At 50.5% G+C, this 23,788-nt stretch overlaps 10 protein-coding genes across 10 annotated transcripts; 4 read left to right on the top strand and 6 right to left on the bottom strand.

Moving 5' to 3' along the window:
- Window positions 1-1,175: 1,175 nt before the first annotated feature.
- Window positions 1,176-2,123, top strand: M437DRAFT_48771 (mitochondrial 54S ribosomal protein YmL9; the record flags this gene model as incomplete). The annotated part of the gene is made up of 2 exons (XM_041021717.1): window positions 1,176-1,947; window positions 1,999-2,123. 2 exons carry the CDS (start codon window positions 1,176-1,178, stop codon window positions 2,121-2,123), a joined length of 897 nt encoding a protein of 298 aa, XP_040879779.1.
- Window positions 2,124-2,246: 123 nt separating this feature from the next.
- M437DRAFT_48511 (ARM repeat-containing protein) lies at window positions 2,247-5,042 on the bottom strand (the record flags this gene model as incomplete). The annotated part of the gene is made up of 9 exons (XM_041021679.1): window positions 2,247-3,057; window positions 3,110-3,282; window positions 3,333-3,536; window positions 3,587-3,887; window positions 3,935-4,308; window positions 4,362-4,508; window positions 4,563-4,673; window positions 4,729-4,866; window positions 4,920-5,042. The coding sequence occupies 9 exons, from the start codon at window positions 5,040-5,042 to the stop codon at window positions 2,247-2,249; spliced, it is 2,382 nt and encodes a 793-aa protein (XP_040879778.1).
- An 811-nt stretch (window positions 5,043-5,853) lies between these two features.
- On the top strand, window positions 5,854-8,830 carry M437DRAFT_66004 (uncharacterized protein; the record flags this gene model as incomplete). The annotated part of the gene is made up of 2 exons (XM_041024672.1): window positions 5,854-8,700; window positions 8,768-8,830. 2 exons carry the CDS (start codon window positions 5,854-5,856, stop codon window positions 8,828-8,830), a joined length of 2,910 nt encoding a protein of 969 aa, XP_040879777.1.
- Window positions 8,831-9,031: 201 nt separating this feature from the next.
- On the bottom strand, window positions 9,032-10,308 carry M437DRAFT_66003 (uncharacterized protein; the record flags this gene model as incomplete). Its single annotated transcript, XM_041024671.1, has 3 exons — window positions 9,032-9,622; window positions 9,678-10,169; window positions 10,246-10,308. The coding sequence occupies 3 exons, from the start codon at window positions 10,306-10,308 to the stop codon at window positions 9,032-9,034; spliced, it is 1,146 nt and encodes a 381-aa protein (XP_040879776.1).
- A 469-nt stretch (window positions 10,309-10,777) lies between these two features.
- On the top strand, window positions 10,778-12,206 carry M437DRAFT_75287 (Thioesterase/thiol ester dehydrase-isomerase; the record flags this gene model as incomplete). The annotated part of the gene is made up of 2 exons (XM_041026396.1): window positions 10,778-11,135; window positions 11,191-12,206. 2 exons carry the CDS (start codon window positions 10,778-10,780, stop codon window positions 12,204-12,206), a joined length of 1,374 nt encoding a protein of 457 aa, XP_040879775.1.
- A 165-nt stretch (window positions 12,207-12,371) lies between these two features.
- On the bottom strand, window positions 12,372-12,647 carry M437DRAFT_75286 (uncharacterized protein; the record flags this gene model as incomplete). The annotated part of the gene is made up of 2 exons (XM_041026395.1): window positions 12,372-12,472; window positions 12,527-12,647. 2 exons carry the CDS (start codon window positions 12,645-12,647, stop codon window positions 12,372-12,374), a joined length of 222 nt encoding a protein of 73 aa, XP_040879774.1.
- Window positions 12,648-13,880: 1,233 nt separating this feature from the next.
- Window positions 13,881-15,057, bottom strand: M437DRAFT_48291 (WD40 repeat-like protein; the record flags this gene model as incomplete). Its single annotated transcript, XM_041021632.1, has 3 exons — window positions 13,881-14,817; window positions 14,961-14,982; window positions 15,036-15,057. The coding sequence occupies 3 exons, from the start codon at window positions 15,055-15,057 to the stop codon at window positions 13,881-13,883; spliced, it is 981 nt and encodes a 326-aa protein (XP_040879773.1).
- A 388-nt stretch (window positions 15,058-15,445) lies between these two features.
- Window positions 15,446-19,482, bottom strand: M437DRAFT_48959 (IkappaB kinase complex, IKAP component; the record flags this gene model as incomplete). The annotated part of the gene is made up of 4 exons (XM_041021754.1): window positions 15,446-17,117; window positions 17,166-18,297; window positions 18,354-18,384; window positions 18,496-19,482. The coding sequence occupies 4 exons, from the start codon at window positions 19,480-19,482 to the stop codon at window positions 15,446-15,448; spliced, it is 3,822 nt and encodes a 1,273-aa protein (XP_040879772.1).
- Window positions 19,483-19,784: 302 nt separating this feature from the next.
- On the bottom strand, window positions 19,785-20,122 carry M437DRAFT_84447 (uncharacterized protein; the record flags this gene model as incomplete). The annotated part of the gene is made up of 3 exons (XM_041028105.1): window positions 19,785-19,810; window positions 19,871-19,903; window positions 19,960-20,122. The coding sequence occupies 3 exons, from the start codon at window positions 20,120-20,122 to the stop codon at window positions 19,785-19,787; spliced, it is 222 nt and encodes a 73-aa protein (XP_040879771.1).
- Window positions 20,123-20,450: 328 nt separating this feature from the next.
- Window positions 20,451-23,782, top strand: M437DRAFT_48247 (antiviral helicase; the record flags this gene model as incomplete). The annotated part of the gene is made up of 3 exons (XM_041021623.1): window positions 20,451-22,937; window positions 22,987-23,549; window positions 23,602-23,782. The coding sequence occupies 3 exons, from the start codon at window positions 20,451-20,453 to the stop codon at window positions 23,780-23,782; spliced, it is 3,231 nt and encodes a 1,076-aa protein (XP_040879770.1).
- Window positions 23,783-23,788: the final 6 nt, after the last annotated feature.

Here is a 23,788-nt window from a genome sequence, read left to right as displayed (position 1 = left end):
TGTGAGCAGTACGGTTTGTACTGAAGCGACCGCAGAAACCATATTCGTTCGGTCCTATCCTGAGCGCTTCGTCCAGATATGTGCGAAGCCGATGTCGTATGCGCGTCCGGCTTCCTTGCGACAGGAAGCGACGACCGCGACATTGGCGCGAGGCTGTACTGTGAGGTGACTTTCGGACATGTCACTCATGAAGTGTAGTTCTATTTTGGATTTGATATCTCAGGCCAATCTCCAACTCCCGCGCAATGGTTCGTCATGCGGGCCCTAGGGCGGACCGTTGCGAGTGTACCAGACTTTTCACAATGGCACGGGGAGCTTTTCTTCTGGAAACATATCAAAGGGCTGGAGAGGTCATGTCTACCGAGCACACTTCTTGACTTCCTCTTGACTAAAAACTTTTCCTAGCACACACCGTTGACATGGTGTCACGGCCACCAGATGACCTAACGTCCGAGAGTCGGATATTGTGATCTACTCGCGAAAAAGTTGGCAGAAGAGGGGGGTTAGGTTGCGGCTTAATCGCTTGTGGTAGCAAAGGCATGGATAATTGTTCTTGGTCGACCCGACCGAATGGGTTTCATCAACAAGAGGCGATCACACGCTTGGAAAAAATGCGACGCTGGCCTCGTGATAGACCTGGAGAGAGGAACACCCTGCAAAATGCATCCAAATTGTGACAAGAAAGTGCGACGACATGCAATCAACGGAATGGATCGATTGAATACAGCCGCTCGATTTCTCAATTATCCTGGCTGTGTACTTGGGAACAGGCGCGCGCGTGTATTTGATCGGCTCAGAAGGCACGGCGCCTAACACATAGAGGTACGCACTTTTATGCCAAATACAGCGTCGCATCAAGATCCGAAAATATGCGACCATTCCGCGTAACAATGGCATTGCAGATCCCTTTCAGGATCGCAGCTGACCAAACCATTATTTCTGCGTATAGTTCCAGATCTATAGAGCTATTGGACATTTTGAATACTGTAGAATGCTGATTATATGTTTGCTGATGCATGATAAGGGGGCCACCCTGGCAGCGGAAGCAAAGACTTCTGACGCTCGGGAGATCCCTTGGGTCGAGTCGGCCATCCGAAAAGGCAAGCCCGCTTGCAGGAAAGAAGCAGCGACCAGCATCAGAATATCCAGAGGACCCATAAACAGCGACATAGACAATGCCGCCCATCACATTCGCCACGCCGCTGGCGCTATCACAGCCCTCGTTGCTACCACGCACATTCACTCGCTCCATCAAGACGCTCAACCCGAAAATCAAGCCCAGTCGCTTCAATGCCGGATTCGACCTGCCCGTACTGGGCTCTTCAAAGACCGCCGCCCTCGAGCGCAAGTCCTACACCCTACCGCCACGAACTGGAGCCCTCGCCATCAAGAAGGGCATGACCGCCCTCTACGACCCCGAGACCGCAAAGCGCACCCCCTGCACAGTCCTCCAACTTGATCGCGTGCAAGTCGTTTCCCACAAGACCCGCCAAAAGCACGGCTACTGGGCCGTCCAGGTCGGCGCCGGTATCAAGGAGCCCAGGAACGTAACACGGCCTGAAAGAGGGCATTTTGCCGCCAACAAGGTCGGTCTCAGCCGCCACCTCCACGAGTTCCGTGTCAAGGACGAGTCAGGCTTGCCTGAGGTTGGCTCAGTCATTGGTGCAGATTGGTTCCAGGAGGGTCAGTTTGTCGACGCAAGGGCGAATTGCAGGGGTATGGGTTTCGCTGGTGGTATGAAGAGATGGGGTTTCCACGGTCAACCCGCCAGTCACGGTCAATCCTTGACTCACAGAGTCATGGGTAGTTCGGGTGCCTCGCAGGGCAGTGGTAGCAGAGTCTTGCCCGGCAAGAAGATGCCTGGAAACATGGGTGGTCAGCAAGTCACCGTTCAGAACCTACGCGTTCTTAAGGTTGACGCTGCTAATGGAATCGTTGTTGTCAATGGTGAGCGTTGACTTTACTTTTGAATCTCTTCATTCGCTGACATGTCTATAGGATGCGTTGCCGGTCCCAAGGGTGCCCTTGTCAAGATCCAAGATGCTTTGAAGAAGCCGTGGCCTGAGGTCCCCGTTGCTCCAGCTGCAGATGCGGCCGCTGAGCCTGTCAAGGCAGCTGCTTAAATGACTTTGTAAGATACCATTTCCATCAGCACGAGTTTTGGGAAGGCGAGGCGCAATGTAAATTATGTAACTCTATAAAAGAATCCAAGAGCTGGCATTCCGTAATTTTTCGCAAAATGCCCATCACCATGCTGAGCCCCAGTCGTCTTCTTCTTCCTCATCCTTAGCAGCCGCAGGTTTAACCGGTTTGCTAGGTGCTGGCTTTACTACTGGTTTGGTCCTGGTTGCGACTGATGCAGATGCACTTCGAGCCACACTCGGCTTTGGTGCTGCAGATACTGGCTTGCTCTTTGTAAGACCTTTAGGTAGAGGGGTTTTCGCTTTCGTCTTGGCCTGCGCCTGCGCATTCAGCCAGCCTTCAAAGTCAGGTTCACCGCCGTCGTCAAAGGATGCAATGGGGGCTTTAGTAGTCGCCACGGGCGCTGCGCTGTCATCTACCGCACCCCATGCGTCGGCGGCACCATCGTCATCATCCATCGTGCCCCAGTCATCGCCAAAGTCTTCTTGGTCGACATCAGACATGGTAGGGGTCGCATTACGTAGACCTGAAGAAACTCTAGGCACTGTCGGAGCGGATGGAGAGAATGTTGGTGTGGGGCGATTGTGCCCAACAGAAAGAGACTGAGTAGCTGACGAGCTCGGGTTTGTCGGTGGCGTGGAGGATGGTCGATCGGAGCTGGCTGTTGTTGCAGCACTGCTGTTGGGTTGGATTTCTCCGCTGGCCGTTGCAAGCTTGTTGGTGAAGGACGATATAGCCCAACCAGCCCAGCTTGCTCCTGCTCCTGCAGCCCCTGGTTGGGGGGTACTCATGCGTGGCGCGTTCGAGCCAGCAGCTTCTGGCGGTGGCAACACACTATCAGGTAGAGTTTGACCATACTTGCGAATGCGCTGGAGATAGAGATCCAGAGTCTTGTTGGCTTGGTCTCGAATGATTCTGTTCTGAGTCAGCATCTGATAAGCAGCGATTTGAATGCGTTGTCAATTACTTCTCCTTGTCTACCAGCGATGGGCAAATTGCTGGTAGTAACTTGGTCGCACAGTCGTCTTCCGAGAACAAGTCAGCTGTTGCTGCTAAGGCCAAGAGTGCTGCGTTGCGTGCATGGACAAAAGGATCTCTGAGAGATCTCGAAAATGCAGCAACAAGCACTTTGGTTCTTGACTGTAAGATGGTCAGATGGTTCGAAGCGGGACGGCAAGAAGCACACGTACACTGGCGCCAAGGTTCTTTGCGATCTTTCCAAGACAGATAGTCGTGTTGGTTCGTATGCCTGGCTGTTCATCGTTTGCAGTCTTGGCTAGATACCTCAGAAGTTCTCCGTTGATGATGCGATCGGAGAGCTTGGGAACCACGACCAAGACTGCCTTTACAGTCTGTTCTCTGACAAGCGGAGCGAGATCAGTAAATCCGGTGACCTGCAAGTTGATCAGTAGAAAGTTCAACAGCAAAAGATCAGAGTCTGTACCATCTGAGGGTAAATGCCATTGTTGACAATCTTCTGAGGAAGGTGATCGATCATGTGTGGTAGGTTGTCAAGAAGGCAAACGCGCAACGCACGATCAGGACTGCTAAAGAGTCTGACGACCACAGGCGTGATAGTGGCCTCGTATTCTTCATCCGAAAGTTTCTTGCCGATACGCATGACAAGTGACAGGACCTTGGGGCCTCCACCACCAAATTCGAGGGACTTGAGCAGCTCAGGCAGCACCTTGACTCTGAAGAAGTCTTCTGGAAAGTCGTCCGCTTCAGCGACAGCCTCGAGCTCGCTGTTCTGATGTCAGCACTGATGTTCAGCTGGTCGCAATGAACTTACCGGAGGAACTCTTCGCGCTCAGTTTCGCTTTTCAACCCCAGGTTGTCAATGCCATCGGTCAGCTGGATAAGCGGCGTATCAAAGAACGAGCCAGACTTCCTCCCTTGCTCCAAGAAATGAGCGATGCTGAGTCTGGTCTTTGGATTTGCATGGGCCAGACGTTTGTATGAGCCGTGCATGTTGACAGGAATACCCTTTGTCTGACCAACTTGGTCACCGCTCGAGAAACCTCCATTGAACACCTCAATGACAAGGATAGCGAAATCATAGGAATCAACAGCAGAAACAGGGTTTCGTTTGATGCTGTCCCAGCCACCTTTAGCAACCTCAGGTGGGGCATAGCGTCTCGAGTCAGGGGTCAGGCTTCCATATGTCTGAGTATCATAATCAGTAAATGATATCATGCATCAAGAAGTCGAATACGGACGTAGATGACGGCCTCATCCTCCTTCATAGAACTCAAGACATCCAGGCCGCCGAGCTTCCATTCTCCGCTGTCGGTGGTAAATACGGAGGAGGCGCGGACGCATCCATGTACCGAGGTGGCTTCCTCGTTGATGAAGGCAAGTGTTTTCTACAAGGTGGTGTCAGGTGACGAAGCAGACTTGCAGTACGAGTGATTGCTCACAGCAACATTGTGTAGACCCCATTTGATGCTCTCCTCGGAGATGGCATTCCTCTTTGTCTTCCAGCCGAGAGGAGTTATACGTTCAGTTGCAATATAGATGTAGGTATCTGTCTGCCTTGGTGTCCGGTAAGCGCAGGTCTACCGGAAGAGTGGGCGTTGCGACTACCTCAACAGTGTCCAAGACCTTGACTACACCAGGGTGCCGAAGTGTGCGGAACTTGCGTAATGCGTTCTTTGCGAGAGGGAGACGAGATTTGTTTGCGGTGACGTCGAAGGAGAAGATGCTGTATCGAGAGCCGTCTTCCTGGTCTGTTGTCAGGAAGTGGAACTGGCAAGGTCGAGATGATGTGCTGTTACCCTCTTGGTGCCATTGTGGAGAGTCCAGATGGACTGATCAATGTCGACTCTTTCGCCAAATGAGTAAGGGAAGGCAGGGCCCTTGGAGATGGCTGATGCGACGGCAGACTTGAGGAAGTCCATGTCTGCTTGGCCGTGCCTGAAGAGTCGAGCGAGTGTTGAAGTTATTGCCTGCCGTTGCTGCCACCGTTGTCGCTTCCCTGCGGGTGCGTTTGTTGCTTATCGATAAGCTCGGCGCACCTTCCCTGCTGACGCCACATCATTGTGCCATTCAAACACCAGCTTCATCCATCCCACCGCCGACCCTGTCGCATGTTTTTCATCCATGCGTAATGTCATGAGGGGTTGGATCTCGTATGCTACCCGCATGGGTATCGAGCCGGAGCACAACAAGACCAATTCGTCACAGGAAGTATGTCCATCTCATTTCTCAATCATTCCCTTCCTTAACACAAAGAATGATGATCATTATGGTAAAAGGGCATATCGCCTAGTATCATGCTCAATCTGGTTCGGAGTCGTATTTCCTTCGCTGTGATCAAACACGCTTGTACCTTGATGTCTTTCATGCTCTTCGAAGACTCAACCAATACAACACTTGCTTTCTAGCCTGGAGTTGACACTGACGAGTACATCAACACCTTGCTGGCTTTGGAGTTGTTACGCTGTCTCACTAGCCTACAACTAACGGCGCTGGCATACAACCTATGATCTACTTCAAGCAGCTTGGCCTAGGAACTTGCTTTGTTTTGCATCCTCGAGAGAACACGGGCCATCAGTGCAGCTTGATACCTCACAAGAGCGACATGATGTTTCTCAAAAATTGAAAATCCTGACACAAAATCTTTGATCTCTTTCACTTTTCTCACTCTCCAGTTTCCCTTCACTTTACTGATTCCGTCAGCGGGTGAACCAGGCCACCCCTCAAAAAGCTATGCAACAAGCTCCACCATCCGTCGGGTCTGCCGAGATGCAACCCCCTCCTTCCAAATTCTCAGATGTCGGGAAGAACAAAGCTTCTCCAAACCGCGGACAAACTCCCTCTGAACGATCGTCGACGAGCTCACGCAGCCAGAAGGACGCATGCTTCATCTGTACAAAAGTCTCTAATTACGAGTCCTGGTCTCTCGTCACTTGCTGCAAGTGCAAGCGGAAGTATCACAGAGGTTGTCACAGAGGCACTGTTCCCCGACCCTGTCCACTCCATTGGAAGTGCTATCTCTGTGACCCAGACTCCAACAGGAGCATGCAGCCGCCCACGAAAAGGCGTAAAATTGACAGCCCTGCAGCCACTGCTCCTCCTAGTGGTGAAACAGCCTCTCGCTTGAATGCGGGTCGTAAAGAGATTCCCGAATCACCGCAGGACAGCCCCGGTGCCACTCAAGATGGTCCCACCCTCAGGCCGATGCCTTTCACACAGCGTCCACGGTTTGCGCCTTTCTTGACAGAAGATGTTGAGCAGACAAACTCCAAAACACCCACTCAATCTCGATTTACCCAGCGTCCTCGATTTTCATCTTCGCTTTTGGACCTGGAAGAACAGCGGACCAACCAATCTGCAAGACCGACCCCGAAACCAGGAAGAAAGCGACCATGGTCACCGAGCTTTGTTACTCAGCCTGAAACAGAATTAGGAACGCAGAGCAAGAACATATCGAGTACGCGAAAATATAGTCAGCTCATTGGCATGGCGCTGCATTCAGCTCGAGACAACTGCTTGAACACCGAGCAAATATACACATGGATCATCGACAATGTTCCTGGTTACAGTCTCGAGGACGTAACTTGGAGAGATGGGGTTTGGGTTACTTTGACAGTGGTCGAGGATTTCGTGCGTCGAGATGGTAATTTGGAAGGACCATGGATGTTTCGTGATGGCGCAAGCACAAAATACAGTCTACAAAATGGTTTGTTGTCCGCCGCATCGAAAACTGACCCGCTTCCAAAACCACTGTACGCGAATGACGCTCAGAGCAAGCAAGGGGGTGATGTTGTTGCGCCCCTTGGAACAGACCATGATCTCGAAATTAACGACTCCAAACCTTCATGGAAACCACTAAGCCAACGCAGCATAAACCATCTCATTAGGGCTGGGAGCGAAAACGACTCAGCATTGCCTTCTACGATCGAGGAATCCATTGATATTGTTGATCTCACCATGGAAGAAGATGAGCCACTACCTCCACTAGAACATTTGCGAAATACTCAAAAGCCAAGCGTTGCAGGGAGCATTATCAGTCTCTTGCGCGACACTCCTGAAGAGGTCGTAGAGAACAAAGAACGGTCGACCTTCGCTGGTTCTGGGGAGCCGACTTGGAGTAAAACGGCAAGCGTTACTTCTCTACGAAAGTCTCTCACACCTTTCACAGACCGTATTGTTGAGAATGCCTCCAAGGAAACGATCGAAAGTCTTCCTGGTACAGAAAAATGGGAGGCCGCGAGAAGACATGTCAGCAACCTTCTCGGATCACCCGCCAAGGCAACCACATCGACTGATGCAGAAACTATCACCCTGAAATCTCCTCCTGAACTGCAAAGATCATCAACTATAGTGTCTCCCCAGCCCCTAGAGTCGACCGTTGCACCAATCAGACAAGGTACTGAGGACGACTTTCGTATCAAGGAGAAACCTGTCGAGGCAAATATGTCCGATACTCGCAGTCCGATTCAGAGCGTCGAGACGAGACAACCAGCACCAGTATCTACAGGGGATATTCAGCAGCCAACCTTCGAGGATCATGTTTTGAAGGAGTCAGCCCCGACGACAAACGATCAGGTTATACCGATGGACATTGATACCCCGAAAGAGTCTCTCGAGCCCAACTCCACCAATTCTGTCATTGAACAGCCTGCTCAGGCTCCAGATCCGATGACGAACGACGGCGAGACGAGACCAACACCAGATCTCGAGGAGCTTTTGAATCAAGAACAACCACACGACAAGCCACCATCGCAGCAACATGAAGAACATATCCAGCAAGAGTCTTCGCATGCTGCAGAAGAGCAACTCGTCAAGAAGTCTCTGCTGAAGGCCTACACGAATTCAGCTGTACAGACCGACTCACCAGCAACTTCGTCTTTCGCACTTGGGACGATCACACAGATCAGTCTCGAACCACAAGCACCGATAATAATCGCTCCTAAAGTTGTACATGAAACCGCAGAATCTTCCACGCAGAGTGAAAATCTATCAGAGCTGCAAGCAGCACATATTCCGCAGCCTCCGTTGCCATCAGTACAACCAACTACAACCCAAGGAGAAACAACCGAATCATCAAAGTCAAAGTCGAAGACCGACAAGACCGACAAACGTCCCTGGACCCAGGCGAGAGTGGAAAGGTGGAGACTTAGACTACTCGACTGTTACATGTATCCCACAGAAAAGAAATGGAATGAGGAAGCTCTAAAACAGAAGGATAACTTTTGGGAACACCTTCAAACCCCACCAAACCTGAACCCCGATCCTTTGACCTTCGACCACGAAGCAAAGATGGAAGAGATCCGCGCTAGACCAACACGCAAGCAGATATTCGGTAAAGTCGCTCTGTCTCGTGTTGCTGGTAACGATGCTTTGACCAAGTTGAACGAGATGAAGCTTGGCAAGCAGAGAATTGACCATGTCGACTACTACAAAGGATACACGGAGGAGGAGATTGCAGAGGAGAAGAGATTGAACGAGCAAGAGGGATACTACAATACAGTCGAGGAGTTGTTGGGGCTCCCTCAGCAGGTTGTGCCGCAGATTTACGAGCAGCAACTGGCGTTCCGTGATTATGCTCCGGTAAGTTATTTTTGCACATGGCAAATGTGGCTTTCGAGAATTGAGTGCTAACGATTGGTGTGGATAGAACAAGTCAGGCAGGATCGGAAGAGCGAAACATATTTACAAGATTGGACCGAATGCAAGGTAGATGCGATTCGGGCTCGAGGCCCTTTTGATGCGACTGGCTGGTTCATGTGGCTGTTATCATGCTTATGGTATCCTAACACTATATACATATGAGCCTTTGCTGCGAATGAGAACACGACGTGGTTACTAGCAAAGCTAAGCGCTTTGCTGAGAATTAAAATACGACGTGATTATTCATGTTGTAAGTACATCATTTTGACCTCTATAGCTCAAGCATGTCTTCGAAATCTGAATACCCTTCATCCTCGAGACAGGCAGCGGTGATCTGATCATACTCATCGCGCTGCCCATCGTGCGTGGACTCGAGCATATCAAGCATATCATCATCAATCGGAGAGTTATCTCGCTTCACGTCTGTGAAGAGATCTTCCCATTCGCTCTCATACTCGACATCGAGCAAGTCTTCTTCATTTTCTTCGAGATCCAGCTCTGAGAGATTCCCAGACTGACAGTGAGGATGAAGTTCGTCTTCCTGTTCGAAGTTCAATAGAACATCACCGTCTCCAACCGACTCGCGCATTGACAACGCTGTATCAGCGATTTGTAGGGACTTGAGTCTTTTCCCAGCAGAGGGATCACGAAGACGGCGTTGGATGAGACGCCAGAGTCTGATATTGACCGCTTTCTGTATAGCTTGTGGCTCGTTGTGTTGACTGATAGATGAAGTGATACATTCTTGTTGGGCAATCTCTCTGAGCTTCTCTTTGAGTGCAATCGAAAGCGCTCGTTGTGAGATTGAATTGGACATTGCGTGGCTGATGGTGGGTAGAAAAACTGCCCTCGAAGCAAGAGCCTATAGATTGCATGGTCAGTGTCAACACGAGCAGTGGTGATCGTAAAGAGAGTACCTCGAGATGACCGGGGCTCCACATGGCAGGACAAATATCATCGAGATGCTTGAAGGATGATTTCTCTGTGATCTTTTTACCTGTGAGAGCCTTTGTGGAGAGATCTGTCAATGCAAGCCGAAGTGCTGCATCGATCAGATCAATGAAATGATCTACACCAACGAGCTCGGATGTTGAAGGTGAGCTAGAGTCTGCTTGATGTTCGAGTAATGTTGAATCCTCAAAGAGCATGGAATCGTCGTTTGGTGTAGAACTTGGCAGAGGGGAAGTGATGTGAAGTGCTAAGTGTATCTCATCGAAAGTCCAATGAGGCAAGCCCTCTGGAGGCTTCAGATGACTAAATGGCACGTCTTTGCCCAGACGATGAGTCGATGTTTTCTTGTTGGTGACAGACGACGGTACAGCAATCAAGGATACAACTAGAAGACAAGTGTTTGGAGACTGTGCAGGCTTGATAGTAAGTGACGGCTGAAGGTTCAATTGGGTCCATAGCTAGCAGCATGTCAGTAACCAGGGCCGGTAGGTTTATCATTTGTATACTGTTGGAGTGAGAAGTATAAAGACTGACTGCTGCATGTCGGATCGCAGTGACAAGATATTGGTTCAAAAGGATAAATTGTTGGGCAGACATGTTGGATGGCCAAGTGACGTGGACATGACTTTGTACATTGGTCGCGGGTGAGAGCCATATACGTCCAGACTCAATGTCGGTGATTGACGGAGTGTTGTTGGAGCAAGACTGGGACAAGGTTGAGATTGAGGTCTTGCTAGTCAGGGCGAGGTCGAGGCCAGTCGAGGGACAAGACAACCGTAGGGAACCCAGATCGAGATGAGTGGACATCGTGAGTCATTTTTCGTCTCCTGAAGAGATAATTCAAAACGTAGACGGCACCAGAAGGAGGTGGCCGGCAGAAGGAGGTTGCCGGTGGTTAAAGTCGGACTAAATTGGTAGAGAGTTGTGATGTCAGCGGGGAATATCGGAGCGAGTTCTAGGAAGCTACGAAGCTACCCTCGGCGGAGTTCCGCTCCTACCTTGTACATATAATCAACATGACGCTGTTGAGGAGCTGCATTGTACTTTCTCTATTTGATTCATCACAATGGCCAAACGACTGAGTGCTTGCTGGCTTCGTCGCCTGCAACAGCAGACTAGACGACCCTTCTCAACAACCCTGCGCCCACAGACCGATGGTGTCTTTCGCGCCTTGACCGAAAACAGAATTCAAACTCCTTGGATTGAGGCCCTGCGAGCAAAGGAGCGCGGAGGCCATGACCCGTCAAAACCTTCTGGCAAGCCAGAGACGCCCAATGATCGCGACCTCACTCCGAAACGCATGAATGACAGCTACCACAGCGTTGTCCTACCTCTAGCCCGCGAACCATGGCTACTAGATACCTACGCCAACTCCAGCGGCCACATCCGCCTGGGTACATTGTTCATGGATCTTGATGCATTGAGTATGCCCCCTTTCATGCATCCAAGTGCCCCGAGCTTCGACTGACACACCAACAGGTGGTGTCATTGCATACAAGCACACCGGCGATGGAGTCACGACAGTCACAGCCGCATGCGATCGTATCGACATCAAACACCCCCTGACAGAGATCTCCGACCTCGAGTACAGTGGACGCGTTACCTATGCAACTGGTCGCTCAAGCATGGAAATCTCACTACAAGTTGCCAAAGCACCAAAAGAGGGCGAAAGCGTCAAACCAGAGGATGTCTTGTTGACATGTCAATTCACCATGGTCTCGCTTGACCCCGGCACCAAAAAGCCTGTCAACATTCCCGCCATCGCCCCCGAGACCGAAGAAGAGAAGGCCATTTTCGCTCAAGGCGAAAAGAACAGCGCCCATCGCAAAGACCTCAAGAAGCGCTCCCTGACCAAGCAGACTCCAAACGACGAAGAGTCAGACCTCATTCACGCCATGTGGCAGAAGCAACTGCAATACCATGACCCCTCCGATCCTGTGCGCAAGCCCGACAACGTCTTCGAGATGGAGCAGACTCGTCTATCCACTGCCGCCATCATGCAACCACAATACCGAAACAGACACCACTTCATGATCTTTGGTGGTTTCCTCCTCAAACAAACTTTCGAGCTCGCCTTCTGCGCCGCCGCCAGTTTCGCCCACTGCCGTCCTACCTTCGTTTCGCTCGATCCTTCAACCTTCCAAAACCCCGTCCCTGTCGGCAGTGTTCTTTATCAGACAGCTACTGTCGTTTACACGGATCCTCCAGTCGTCTCAGGCCAAGCCGATGAACCAACCTCAGGAGAGAAGAACCAGAAATACACGAGAATCCAAGTCAGAGTCGACACAAAGGTTCGCGACGTCGAGCATGGTACTGCCAAACCTACGGGTCAGTTCAATTACACCTTCACGGTCGAACGCGACATCAAGGTCTTGCCGAAGTCGTATACCGAGTTTATGATGTACATTGATGCACGCAGAAGAGCAATGAGGATAAGAGAGAGTGTCGAGCACGATGCCATCGACTCTGGTGCACAAGACAGAGTGACAGAATAGTTACGTCTGTGTAGAGACGTCTAGAATAAATCAATAGTATGCAAATCACGCCAGAGATTGCGATTCACCAACTCCTTTCCCAAATGCTTGCCCTGGTATCTCCCGAAAGTTGCTCAGTCCAAATCCTCAGCAACGCCAACAAGAATGCAAATTCCCAGCCTCCTTCTATTCTTCTAGTTGCCATTCGAGGGTATAGTCTTCAGAGCAGTCGGGGCAGTAGTAGTTACAAAAGCCTTTACAGATGGCGATGTGATGTTTGCACATGTCTGAGCAATCAATGTCAGTGACCTGTTATATGTCTAATAGTCAGTGTATCTTACCTATCGACCAGATATCACACGAGTAACCAGACAAGAAGCGGTTTGTGCAGATCTCAACCGTACTCGGCCAGATTAAATATGAGTGGTTGCATCGATACCATGAATACGTGTATGTGCACATCTTTGTTATTTTAGTGTGGATTTGAGATGTAAAGAGTGTGGGTTGTGGTGTTTAGAGAGTGGTGGTTTGAGACGGAATAAATAGTGGGTATGGTAGAGAACTAATCAAAAGTCAGAGATGGCATCGCGGATAGAGAGATGGTTTACTTACTCTGACCACTACTAGCAGATAGGAAGGAACAAAGGACTCTATATGCACAAAGAGATCATCAAGTACACAACATAGGGTAAGAAAGAAACAGAAGAAAGGAAGACACAACCCCGAGATATACCAACGGAGGGAGATTAGACTCTTCAGTCACTACCTAGGTACTCACATACCCTCTGTCCTTCTACTCAGCAGTCTGACTCACTCCATCAAGGTTATCTCTGAGCCATCGGTCCATTGTTTCCGGTCTGCCGAAAGCCTACTGACGGATTGTATGGAGCATGTGCCTGGTTACCGCTTCTGAAACAAAGGAGAGAAGCCACAAAGACCCTTCTTTTGGACCCTTGAACATTTTCGTCCTCGGACAAGGTTCCAGACCTTCCGTCCTTCTTCCTTTATTCATGACTCAGGAACTTCTTAAGATAACAATTGGTCTTTGATTGTTTCCAATCCTACACATGATCTGGCTATACCTTCTCTAATTGTTCTTGGACTGCTCTTCTGCAATTGCAAATACTCCCCCGGGGTTTGGCGTTTATCAAGGTTGTTCCTCTTCTCGGCGATAACGCTTTCATCCATTTCGGATTCTCTTATCGTTGACTTTCGGCAATCTTCGGGAAGTGCGGAAAGATAAGGCTTTGGTCGCACCCGAGTTCGGAAGTGGGGGCTGGCCGTAAAAGATATCGGATACAAAGACAAACGTTCCTTTGTTTGCTCTATTGTTCGATAAAGGTCTAGGCTTTCTAACTATGGCTCGTTGTACTTTGGAAACGCCTCTTGGATTATTGAGGATGTTTAAGCTGGATGCAGTGCAGGTAGAAGTGATAGAAGGCAAGTGCATGCATCAGATAAGCGACGTGCGAGAAAGCAAGACCAGATTCATAATCACCCGAACGACACGTCCCGAACTCCATGCCAACGCCAATCGTTTTTATGTGGCTAGAAGAAAATCCCAATGAGAGGTGCATGATACATCACCTGCATCAGACGCCTCACCATCATCAAGTCTTTTGTTGCTCAATGGACTCTTCGTGCTCTCTGCTCCGCGTTCAACCTCTGTTCCTGCCTAACTCTAAAGTCCAGATCCTATCTGGTCTCCGAGTAATCATTCAGTGCCACACAGACCGCTCCACGATGATGTCCATTATATTGCCTGATGACTTGCTTAGAGCTCAACTCCCACAATCGTGCATAGTGATCACTACAAGCTGTCACCAAGTAGGCACTGTCTGCACTGAAAGCGCAATCCCAAACCCAACGTTGATGGCCGTCGAGTTCTTGCTCGAGCTCAAATGCACTATTGTCCTTGTCTCCTGGTCCAGCGGCGATGGCGTTGTGATTTGATAGGTCGACTGACCAGATACGTGCTGTATGGTCCGCAGAGCAAGTGGCCAGATGGCGAACGTCCGGAGATAGCAGAACACGTGTGATGTATGTGTTGTGAGCGTTGAATTTTGTGACTGGCACAAGCGTCGTCACATCCTTGGCTGTGATGATACGCCAAACATAGACAGAGCCGATTTGGCTGTTGCTGACAGCGGCGCAGAGAAGAGAGCCATCAGATGCGACAGTCACCGAAGCGACAGACTTGTCCTCTTCCGGAATCAATTGGTGTGAGCATTTGTTCTCCGCAAGATCCCAGATTCGTACGTTACCACCCCTGTCGCAACTGATGAGCTCGCCCTGGTTCGGATGAATCACTACATCGTTGACAGGAACACCGTGGCTGTAGTTTCGCTGAACGTGGCCGGTTCGTGTGTCCCAAATCTTGACTGTGCCATCCTCAGAACTTGTCACCATCCATTTACCCTCGCAGTGAAAAGCAAGTCCAGTAATATTGTTGGTGTGTCCCTCAAAAGTCAAGACGGCAGCAGGATTCGTCGACTTGATGTCGTAGAGCTTCACAGTATGATGTCCGGCAGCAGCAAGAAAGCGTTTGTCTGGGGAAATGCACAAGCGGTTGACCTGTGAATCTGGATGAGGAATTGTCCGGCTGCATATGCCTGAGAGTGCCTCCCAAAATCTGGTGACGAATTTGTGTCAGTCCTGGCACATTTGTGGCGCAATTCAAGACAGATCACGCTCCTTTTGAGCTTGACAGGAGGCTGCCGATGCGCCATGTGACAAAGAGATGCAAGATCTTGCGAGGCGTATGCACCCACTTACCTGATGGTATGGTCATAGCCAGCTATAAGTGGTCAGCTGTATGCACATTGCAATCAAATTATAAGCAAACAATACCTGTACATAGAATGACACTCATGCTGGTGGCTTATTTTGTCCGCGAGACGACAAATGTGGTGGGGACTTCCGCGATGGACGCGCAAAGTGCGCGTGGATGTTGAGAGCTTTGCTGACCACTAGTGTCCGTATCGCAGGCTGCTGTATTATTCGAGTTTTACTTTGCTGTTTGGGCAATGTTGTGATGATATTGTGATGGTTGCAGATGTGATATGCAGATGGATGTTCTAGAAGACAGAGGCAGAAGGTGTGCATGATCGAAGCCTCCACGTCGGCTGTCGGCCGTAGCTTCCCGATGGACAGGGTCACTTAAGTCCACATGGTTGAGAAACTCATCTGTCCTAGCAATATCTTTTGGACATCGTTGAAAATCATCATGATTTGCGTGGCTCGCGGACTATAAACTCTATCTAACCAAGTAACGAAAGTCTAGAGAAAGCCTTGACTACTGGTGGATCTCGCTTGGTCTGATTCGCCTCCATGGCATCGAAGAACACAGCTTGGCCACCAACTGTGGGCCTCCCAGCCTCATCATCCCCATTGATCTCGCCGGACTCGACATTGACAGGTTGCGTCGGCTTGACCTGGAACACTTCAGGAATGCAAGCCTTGCATAACTCGACAACTTCAGCCATGGCATTTTCCACAGCGACAGCACGCTCTCTCATCGCTCTCCTCATTAGTCCTTCGACAAGACGGGTAACTTCCTCACTAACGCTGTTTGAGCGTTCAATGAGACGTCCAATCGAGTTGACAATATACTCTTCCTCGTACACGCTACCCTTCTTGCCTCTAGCTCGCTTACGCTCTTCACGTCGGCGGTTCTTTGATGTCTTGCGGGTTGCGTTGGAGGCCAGAGTGCCAGTACTGCGGTTTGTGTAGCGGGTCATGAAGGTACCAGCCGAAGTCGTAGCTTCGGTCGGTGCGAGCGAGATGTTGTCAGGAATATCTGGCCCATCTGCAGGAACGCCTCCAAAGAAGGCGAGCGGGTCTTCTTTCTTCTTTTGCCTTAGCTCTCTCAGTCGCGGTACCTGAGCATTGAGTTGGCCCTTCATCTCTGCGAGAAGCTCTGTCATGGTTGCAGACCCTTCTACTAAACCTGGATCAACAACCTCTGCAATGAGCTCTGCTCGTCGTTTCAGGCCAACAACTCGAATAGCTTCCGCGTAGTAGTATCCCTTGCACAAGGATTTGATGGCACCCTCGATGTCATTGAGATAGTCAAGGTGAACAGTTGCTGCGTCGTAATGCTCCTTTGACTCTGTGAGTGCTTCGGCAAAAGCTTCACCCACAGCCATAAGCTCGTCTTCAGGCAGAGGTACAAGAGTGGCCGAGGAAAGACATTCGCGCCACTCATTTGCAGATCGGTAGGCCTCGAACGCCAAGGTGTACTCACTGAGGTATTCGTAGGCGATACCTGCCTCCTTGTAGCGGTTGCGACTGTTCAGGTAGTCGGCATTCAGTCTCATGATCTCGTTCAATCGCGGAGCCTGGTATCTGTAGAGATGCATAGCATCACTGTAGAGCTCGTGCTTAGCCATATAGGCCTTGAGCTCATCGAATTCATCCATGGTGAACAGATGACCAAGAGCCTTGTTGTGCTTCTTCAAGTCGTGGTCGATTGTGAACTGTCTACGAAGTGGCTGCATCTTACCGAGGCCCTGAACGTAAGGAAGATACTCTCTTGGATCTTTCTGTGACTGCTGAGCGATGAGCAATGCAACGTCAAGATCGTACAGACCAAGAGCATGATCGTAGAGCTGGTTGACATCGGCGAGGAAACAGATGTGTTCGACTGCGCGTTCGACCAAGTCGGGTTGCTCTTCTTGCAACTTCGCGATCAGAGACAAGCCGGCATCAAGATCAGGAGGCGACTTGCACACGTGTGCCGTGATGATGTTTTGTAAGTGGGTAGATGTTCGGTTTTGCAACACGTCTAAGAAAGCGTCGCAGACTCTGTTGATCTTAGAACCCCGAGACTCAACAATGGCCTCTTGAGTCTCGTTCGGGCTGTCGCCGTGTAGACCCAGCTTCGGGGCGTTCAGTGTCTCTTTGTACATAGTCTCTGCAACGTCATCATCCCTGGAACTTGTCAGCTGAGCTTTCTGAGCTTTCTTGCGTATGACTTACCGTAGTTGCGAAAGGAACAAGTCAATGTTTTCGGCTTTTTTGAGTTGCTTGCAGAACAACAGAACATTGGCCATAAACTGCTGTGGTGCATAGTCGTGGAGAATGTTCATATCAACTCTCTGGCCGCGGCAAGCGAAGAAGGCAGTCTTGTAGTCTTTGGCACTAATGCTTCTGCGAATGCCAGCAAGAACCAGAGCACGTGGGTAAATTGTCTCCAAGTTGCCTCTTGGCATCTGAAGAATCAGAGAGAAAGTTGTAGGCATGACTGCCACTAGTTTTGCGCCTCTCTCGATGCTACGGCAACGTTCGTCCTTCTCAGGCTCGTCCTGAGGAATCTCTAAATCACCTTGGTGGAGATGAACGAACTTGAGCAGGTGTTGAGTCGTAGTGAAGATGAGGTGAGCAGGAGTAGTCAAGAATGAGGTGCAGTTGCGGATCTGAAGACACTCCTGTGCCTCCAAATCACCCGAAGACCTGCGGTAGCCATATAAGGTACCGCCAGCCGTGAGGCCAAATACAATCGTTGTTTCGTCATCCCTCCAGACCTCGCTCCAAGGACAGTGTACGGGAAGTTTGGCGAGTAGCGAAGAAGAAGCGGCAGTACCGAGCTCATACACGCCACCATGTGCATCCTCGTAGCAGGTACTCGAAAAGTCTACAGCCGAAAACAGAGAGCTAGCACCGGAACTCAATTCAGCCGATTCAAAGGCTTCATCGTCGGAAACCTTTAGCTCGATGATGTTATCGGCCTGGGTGTTTGGCTCGCTGCAAAGCACTGAGATGGAATCGTCTCCAGAGAATGCGACTTGGCGGGGGATCTGTCCTGCCATCGAGGCCCCACGCAAGAGCTTTGGTTGCTGGAACGGCCTGACACTGTAGTTAAGCTCATAAAATGAAACGGCATGTTGATGCAGTACTGCAATCTTGGTTGCCGATTGGTTAACAGCAACATCGATGGCATTTGCACCAAGCTCTAGCTCCGCAAAAGCCATGGGTGGTGGTACATTGGCTACCCTGAGCGGCGTGATCTTAAGGTTAAGGCCATCGATAACGGAGGTAAGACCCAGGTCGTATGGCGGTGTTGTCGAGCTCTTTGGTACTGTGAATACATATGAGAGCAGCTGTAGGGAAACTGATAATTACGTTAGTAGACGGTAATCGAAAAAACCAAGAGGGAGCTCAACGTACTGCCGGACGACGTAGAAAGGTAGAGTGGCTTCTCGGGATGCCAAGCTGTACGAACCGGTAGCAGTTCTGCTTCTGCTGTGGCATTGGCGAATATCTCCTGCTTGAGATAGTAGTGGTAGTTGCCCATAGTCCAGAGCTGCACTCTGTCTTTGAACGAAACAGCCAAGACAGTAGAGTCGCTGTTCCAAGCAAGAGAAATAGCACTAGCCCAGCTCTCCATGTCCTCTGCGGATAAGCGAAGCGAAAATTCACCATGACGCAAGCCATTACGTTCAAAGAAGACCACGTCCACACGGTCAGATCGACGCTGAATACCAGCCATGAGGTTTCCAGCAGGTCTCCAGCTCAAAGCGCCTTCGAGTCCATCTACAGGCTCACCGACACTGTCTAGCACACCTTCTCGCGAGTAAACTCTGATCATACGTCGCTTTCCGTCCTGAACAGAGTTGACAGCCAGATATGCACCATCTCCACGCCAGCTGATGGTAGTCTGCATTTGATCGAGAGAACTAAGCTGCCCCTCATCAACATGTTCCGGCACGGTTGGGTCCTTGAGCGCTTTGGCTCTCTTTCCTTGGAATTGCGTCTCACGCTTTCCCCATCCAACGGAGACGTGGGCAGAAACTTGGACATCTTCGGGCGAGAGAGTGACGTTGGCGATGCTTCCAAAGTCGCGGGTCATGAGAATCAAAGTATTGGCGCGAGTGCTTATGGCCAACAATTCCTCGTCGGGTGACCATGCAGCAGCAGCAATGCCTTCATCGACTGAACCAACAATTTCGATGAGGTCCTCTCCAGGCAGTGGCTCCTCTCTGACAATGACAATATCGCCACCAGCCAAGATCAAGCAAACAGTCGCAGTGTCAGCAAAGTATTGTAACGACAAGATGTGGTCCACAGGAATATCGGGCAAAGGACTGGGAGCATCCCATGAAGCAATTTGCTTTGCATCGTGAGCAGAGTAACAATCCTTGGCTAGGCGTCTGAGTTCGATGACGGGGCTAGAAGACGAAGGACCAAAAGCGGCAATAATTCCATCAGTAGCAGGATCCCATGTCGTAGCAGTTGGTGGTAGAGAGTCAGTAGGAAACTCGACGAGGGAATGCCTCGAATTCCGTAGATTTCGCATGATTTGATGTGTTATGTTACGAGCATCGAATGTACAATTGATGGTCAGCAGCTTCAAAAAATTCTGGGAGCCGGGGCTAGCGCGCTTTTCATGCCGAGAGCTGCTGCGAGCGTCAAGCTCAGATGGATGTCACGACACGCATTCGGGATAGGCACAAAAGAGGTTTGAGAGAGATAAAAACGAATTCAAAGACGTGTTCGGGATTCAGAGTCACTATTATATACATCCGATTGGACGGGCCAGCGTTTTGAGGAAGCCTTCAAAGTCAGGCCAATGTATGTAGTCCATCCACCGCGATACGTCTATTGGTTCTTCATGGTCTGCCAGACTGTTCAAATTGTGAGTATTCGGACGATGGAAGAGGGGATATTTGAGGCGATTGATTTACCGGCAACACCGAAGGGAAGGAAGAAACCAGCGGCTGAAAGGATGTTAGCTTCAAGGACGAGGCTACGGCTCGGTGGATTCGAGACTCACCCATGAAGCTCCAGTATCTGATGGCGAAGAACTTGGTCAAGGGGTTGAAGGGCAAGTTGCTGCGAGGACCCTCGGGGTAGTGGTAGGGACTGGCAAGTTGCATGCGAGTCGAGGAGAAACCACGACGGGCGACGATCTGGTTGGCCACGGTGGGCATGCGCATGGCGGATCTGGACAACATCTGGACGACGCTCGTCAATTGAGAGATGCGGAAGCGAGTGAAGGGCGAGACGTACGGTGATGGGGTGTGTGATTGAGTGGAGATGCTGGAGAGATTCAATTGCTCGATGTGTCGCTGCTCACCCGACAGCGACGCCCAGCGGCCATCATGGCCCGGCGAAAGTGCGGAAGGCGCGTCATGCAGCCAATCACAAGGCGTACAGCTCTTGCCGCCAAAGTCCATCTATCGCATCCCAAGCTCGACTTTTTTTCCTTCCAACAAGTCGCAATAGCAACGATTCGCTACCGTCGCCTCCGTCCGCGAGCCCATCATGGACGACTTGTTCGACGTCTTCGACGACGCTCCGCCATCCAAGAATACTGACATTGCGAACGACAAACCCACAAAGAAACGCTCTGCCAATGGCCATGTCAAGACTCCCGAACCCACTTCTACAAACCAGGACTCTGCCACTCCCGCCGCCGACCCGAACGATGAAGACCATGGTGTTCCAGTACCTGCCGAGTCCGACATACCAGCAACCACCTCCGAGTCCAAGCGCCAGAAACGCGACGAACCTGCTCCAGTCGTAACTGACTCCTTCGAAACCGAACAATCCAGAGAAGTCGCTGCTGCTGCCGGTCTCCAGGCCTCAAAGGACGAGGCAAACGTCGTTCTTTCGCATCAAGTTCGCCATCAAGTCGCCCTTCCTCCGGACTACGATTACATTCCCATTTCGCAGCACAAGCCTCCACCAAATGGTCCCGCCAAATCATACCCCTTCACCCTTGATCCTTTCCAGCAAGTCTCGATCGCCAGTATTGAAAGAAACGAGAGTGTTCTGGTCTCGGCTCACACCAGTGCCGGAAAGACGGTCGTTGCCGAATATGCAGTTGCTCAATGTCTGCGCGAGAACCAGAGAGTCATTTACACCAGTCCCATCAAGGCTTTGAGTAACCAGAAATTCAGAGAGTTCCAGGCCGAATTTGGCGATGTCGGCCTCATGACTGGAGATGTTACTATAAACCCTACAGCCACTTGTCTCGTTATGACCACTGAGATTTTGCGTTCTATGCTGTACAGAGGTTCCGAAATCATGCGAGAAGTTGCCTGGGTCATTTTCGACGAAGTCCACTATCTCCGCGACAAGTCTCGTGGTGTCGTTTGGGAGGAAACCATCATCCTCTTGCCCGACAAGGTCCACTACGTCTTCCTCTCCGCTACCATCCCTAACTCAATGCAATTCGCCGAATGGATCACCAAAACTCACAACCAACCCTGCCACGTCGTTTATACCGATTTCAGACCTACTCCTCTTCAACACTATCTCTTCCCCGCTGGCGCCGAAGGTATTCACCTTGTTGTTGACGAGAAGGGCACCTTCCGCGAGGAGAACTTCCAAAAGGCTATGGCAACCATCGCAGACAAGGCTGGAGACGATGGTTCCGACCCCATGGCGAAGCGAAGAGGTAAGGGCAAGGATAAGAAGGTGAACAAGGGTGGCAGGAAGGAAGGTCCCTCGGACATCTACAAGATTGTCAAGATGATCATGATGAAGAACTACAACCCCGTTATCGTTTTCAGTTTCAGCAAGCGCGACTGCGAGAACTACGCTCTCCAAATGAGTCAACTGGCTTTCAACGACGACAACGAAAAGGCGATGGTAAAGAAGGTCTTCGAGAGTGCCATCGAGATGCTCAGCCCCGAGGACCGTGAGTTGCCTCAGATTCAACACTTGTTGCCTCTTTTGCGCAGAGGTATCGGTATCCATCATTCTGGTCTTCTTCCCATTCTGAAGGAAACTATCGAGATTCTCTTCCAAGAAGGTTTGATCAAGGTTCTGTTTGCTACCGAAACATTCTCGATTGGTCTCAACATGCCTGCCAAGACTGTTGTTTTTACCAGTGTACGCAAATTCGATGGTGTCGCCGAGCGCTGGGTCACTCCTTCCGAGTTTATTCAAATGTCTGGACGTGCTGGAAGAAGAGGTCTCGATGAACGTGGTATCGTTATTATGATGATTGACGAGAAAATGGAGCCAGCAGTCGCGAAGGAAGTTGTTCGAGGTGAGCAGGACAAGCTCAACTCGGCCTTCTATCTCGGCTACAACATGATTCTCAACCTGATGCGTGTCGAGGGCATTTCACCCGAGTTCATGCTTGAGAGATGTTTCTACCAATTCCAGAACACCGCCAGTGTCGCTGGACTGGAGAAGCAGTTGCTCGAGCTGGAGCAGGAGAGAAACCACATGAGCATCGAGGACGAGCCAACTATCAAGGATTACTACGACCTACGCACACAGCTCAACAACTATGCAAAGGATATGCGCGATGTTGTGAATCACCCTCAACACTGCCTTCAATTCCTTCAGTCTGGCAGACTGGTCAGAATCAAGCACAACGACCACGACTTTGGTTGGGGTGCTGTCGTTAATTTCGCCAAATGCCGTCCTCCCAAGGGTCAGCCCGTGCAAGACCCTCCTAACGCCAGCTCTTATGTTGTGGATGTTCTGCTCCAGGTTGCTAGCGATGTTACTGTACCTGCTAACAAGAACAACGACGAGCTTCCTCCTGGTGTTCGACCTCCTGTGGCTGGCGAGAAGGGCAAGATGGAAGTTGTACCGGTCTTGCTTTCAACTGTCGACGCAATTGGTCATCTTAGAATCTTTTTGCCTACAGACCTGAGATCACCCGAGCAGAGAAACAACGTTCGCAAGGGGCTAGAAGAGGTGAAGAGAAGATTCCCTGACGGTATTGCCATCCTTGATCCTGTTGAGAACATGGGTATCACAGATGAAGGCTTCAAGAAGTTGCTTCGCGTAAGTCAGAAGACATCTTTGAAAGTTACCAGTACTGACAAACACACAGAAAATTGAGATTCTCGAGTCAAGATTGCTCTCGAATCCCTTACACAACTCGCCTAGACTGGCAGCTCTCCACACTCAGTACGAGCACAAGGTTCAGCTTGGCAACAAGATCAAGGAGGTCAGAAAGCAAATCAGTGATGCCATGTCTGTTTTGCAAATGGAGGAGCTCAAGCACAGACGAAGAGTTCTTCGCCGCTTGGGCTTCATCAACGAAGCAGATGTGGTGCAGCTCAAGGCTCGCGTCGCCTGTGAGATTAGTACCGGTGATGAATTGGTTCTCAGTGAGCTGCTCTTCAACCGCTTCTTCAACGAGCTCACGCCCGAACAATGTGCGGCTGCCCTCAGTTGTTTCATTTTCGAGGAGAAGAGCAACGAGACACCGACGCTGAAGGAAGAGCTCGCCAAACCCTTCCGCGAGATTCAAGCCCAGGCACGCACTGTGGCTAAGATTTCACAGGAGAGCAAGCTGGCTGTCAATGAGGACGAATACGTTGAAGGCTTCAAATACCAGCTTATGGAGGTTGTCTACAAATGGTGCAATGGTGCATCCTTTGCCGAGATTTGGTAAGTCCTTTCGACAGAGCTCTTGATTTACTCATGCTAACAATGTTTACAGCAAAATGACCGACGTGTACGAAGGCAGTCTGATCCGTCTCTTCAGACGTCTCGAGGAGCTTTTGCGACAAATGGCACAGGCTTCAAAGGTTATGGGAAGTGAGGAGCTCGAACAGAAGTTCGAGACGGCGCTCACCAAGGTGAGACGTGATATTGTCGCGGCACAATCGCTGTACTTGTAAGAGGGC

The sequence above is a fragment of the Aureobasidium melanogenum genome (genome assembly GCF_000721775.1).
Source record: "Aureobasidium melanogenum CBS 110374 unplaced genomic scaffold scaffold_10, whole genome shotgun sequence".
NCBI lineage: Eukaryota > Fungi > Ascomycota > Dothideomycetes > Dothideales > Saccotheciaceae > Aureobasidium > Aureobasidium melanogenum.
Note: the sequence above shows the minus strand (reverse complement) of the source record. Positions and strands in the feature narration are given on the sequence as shown.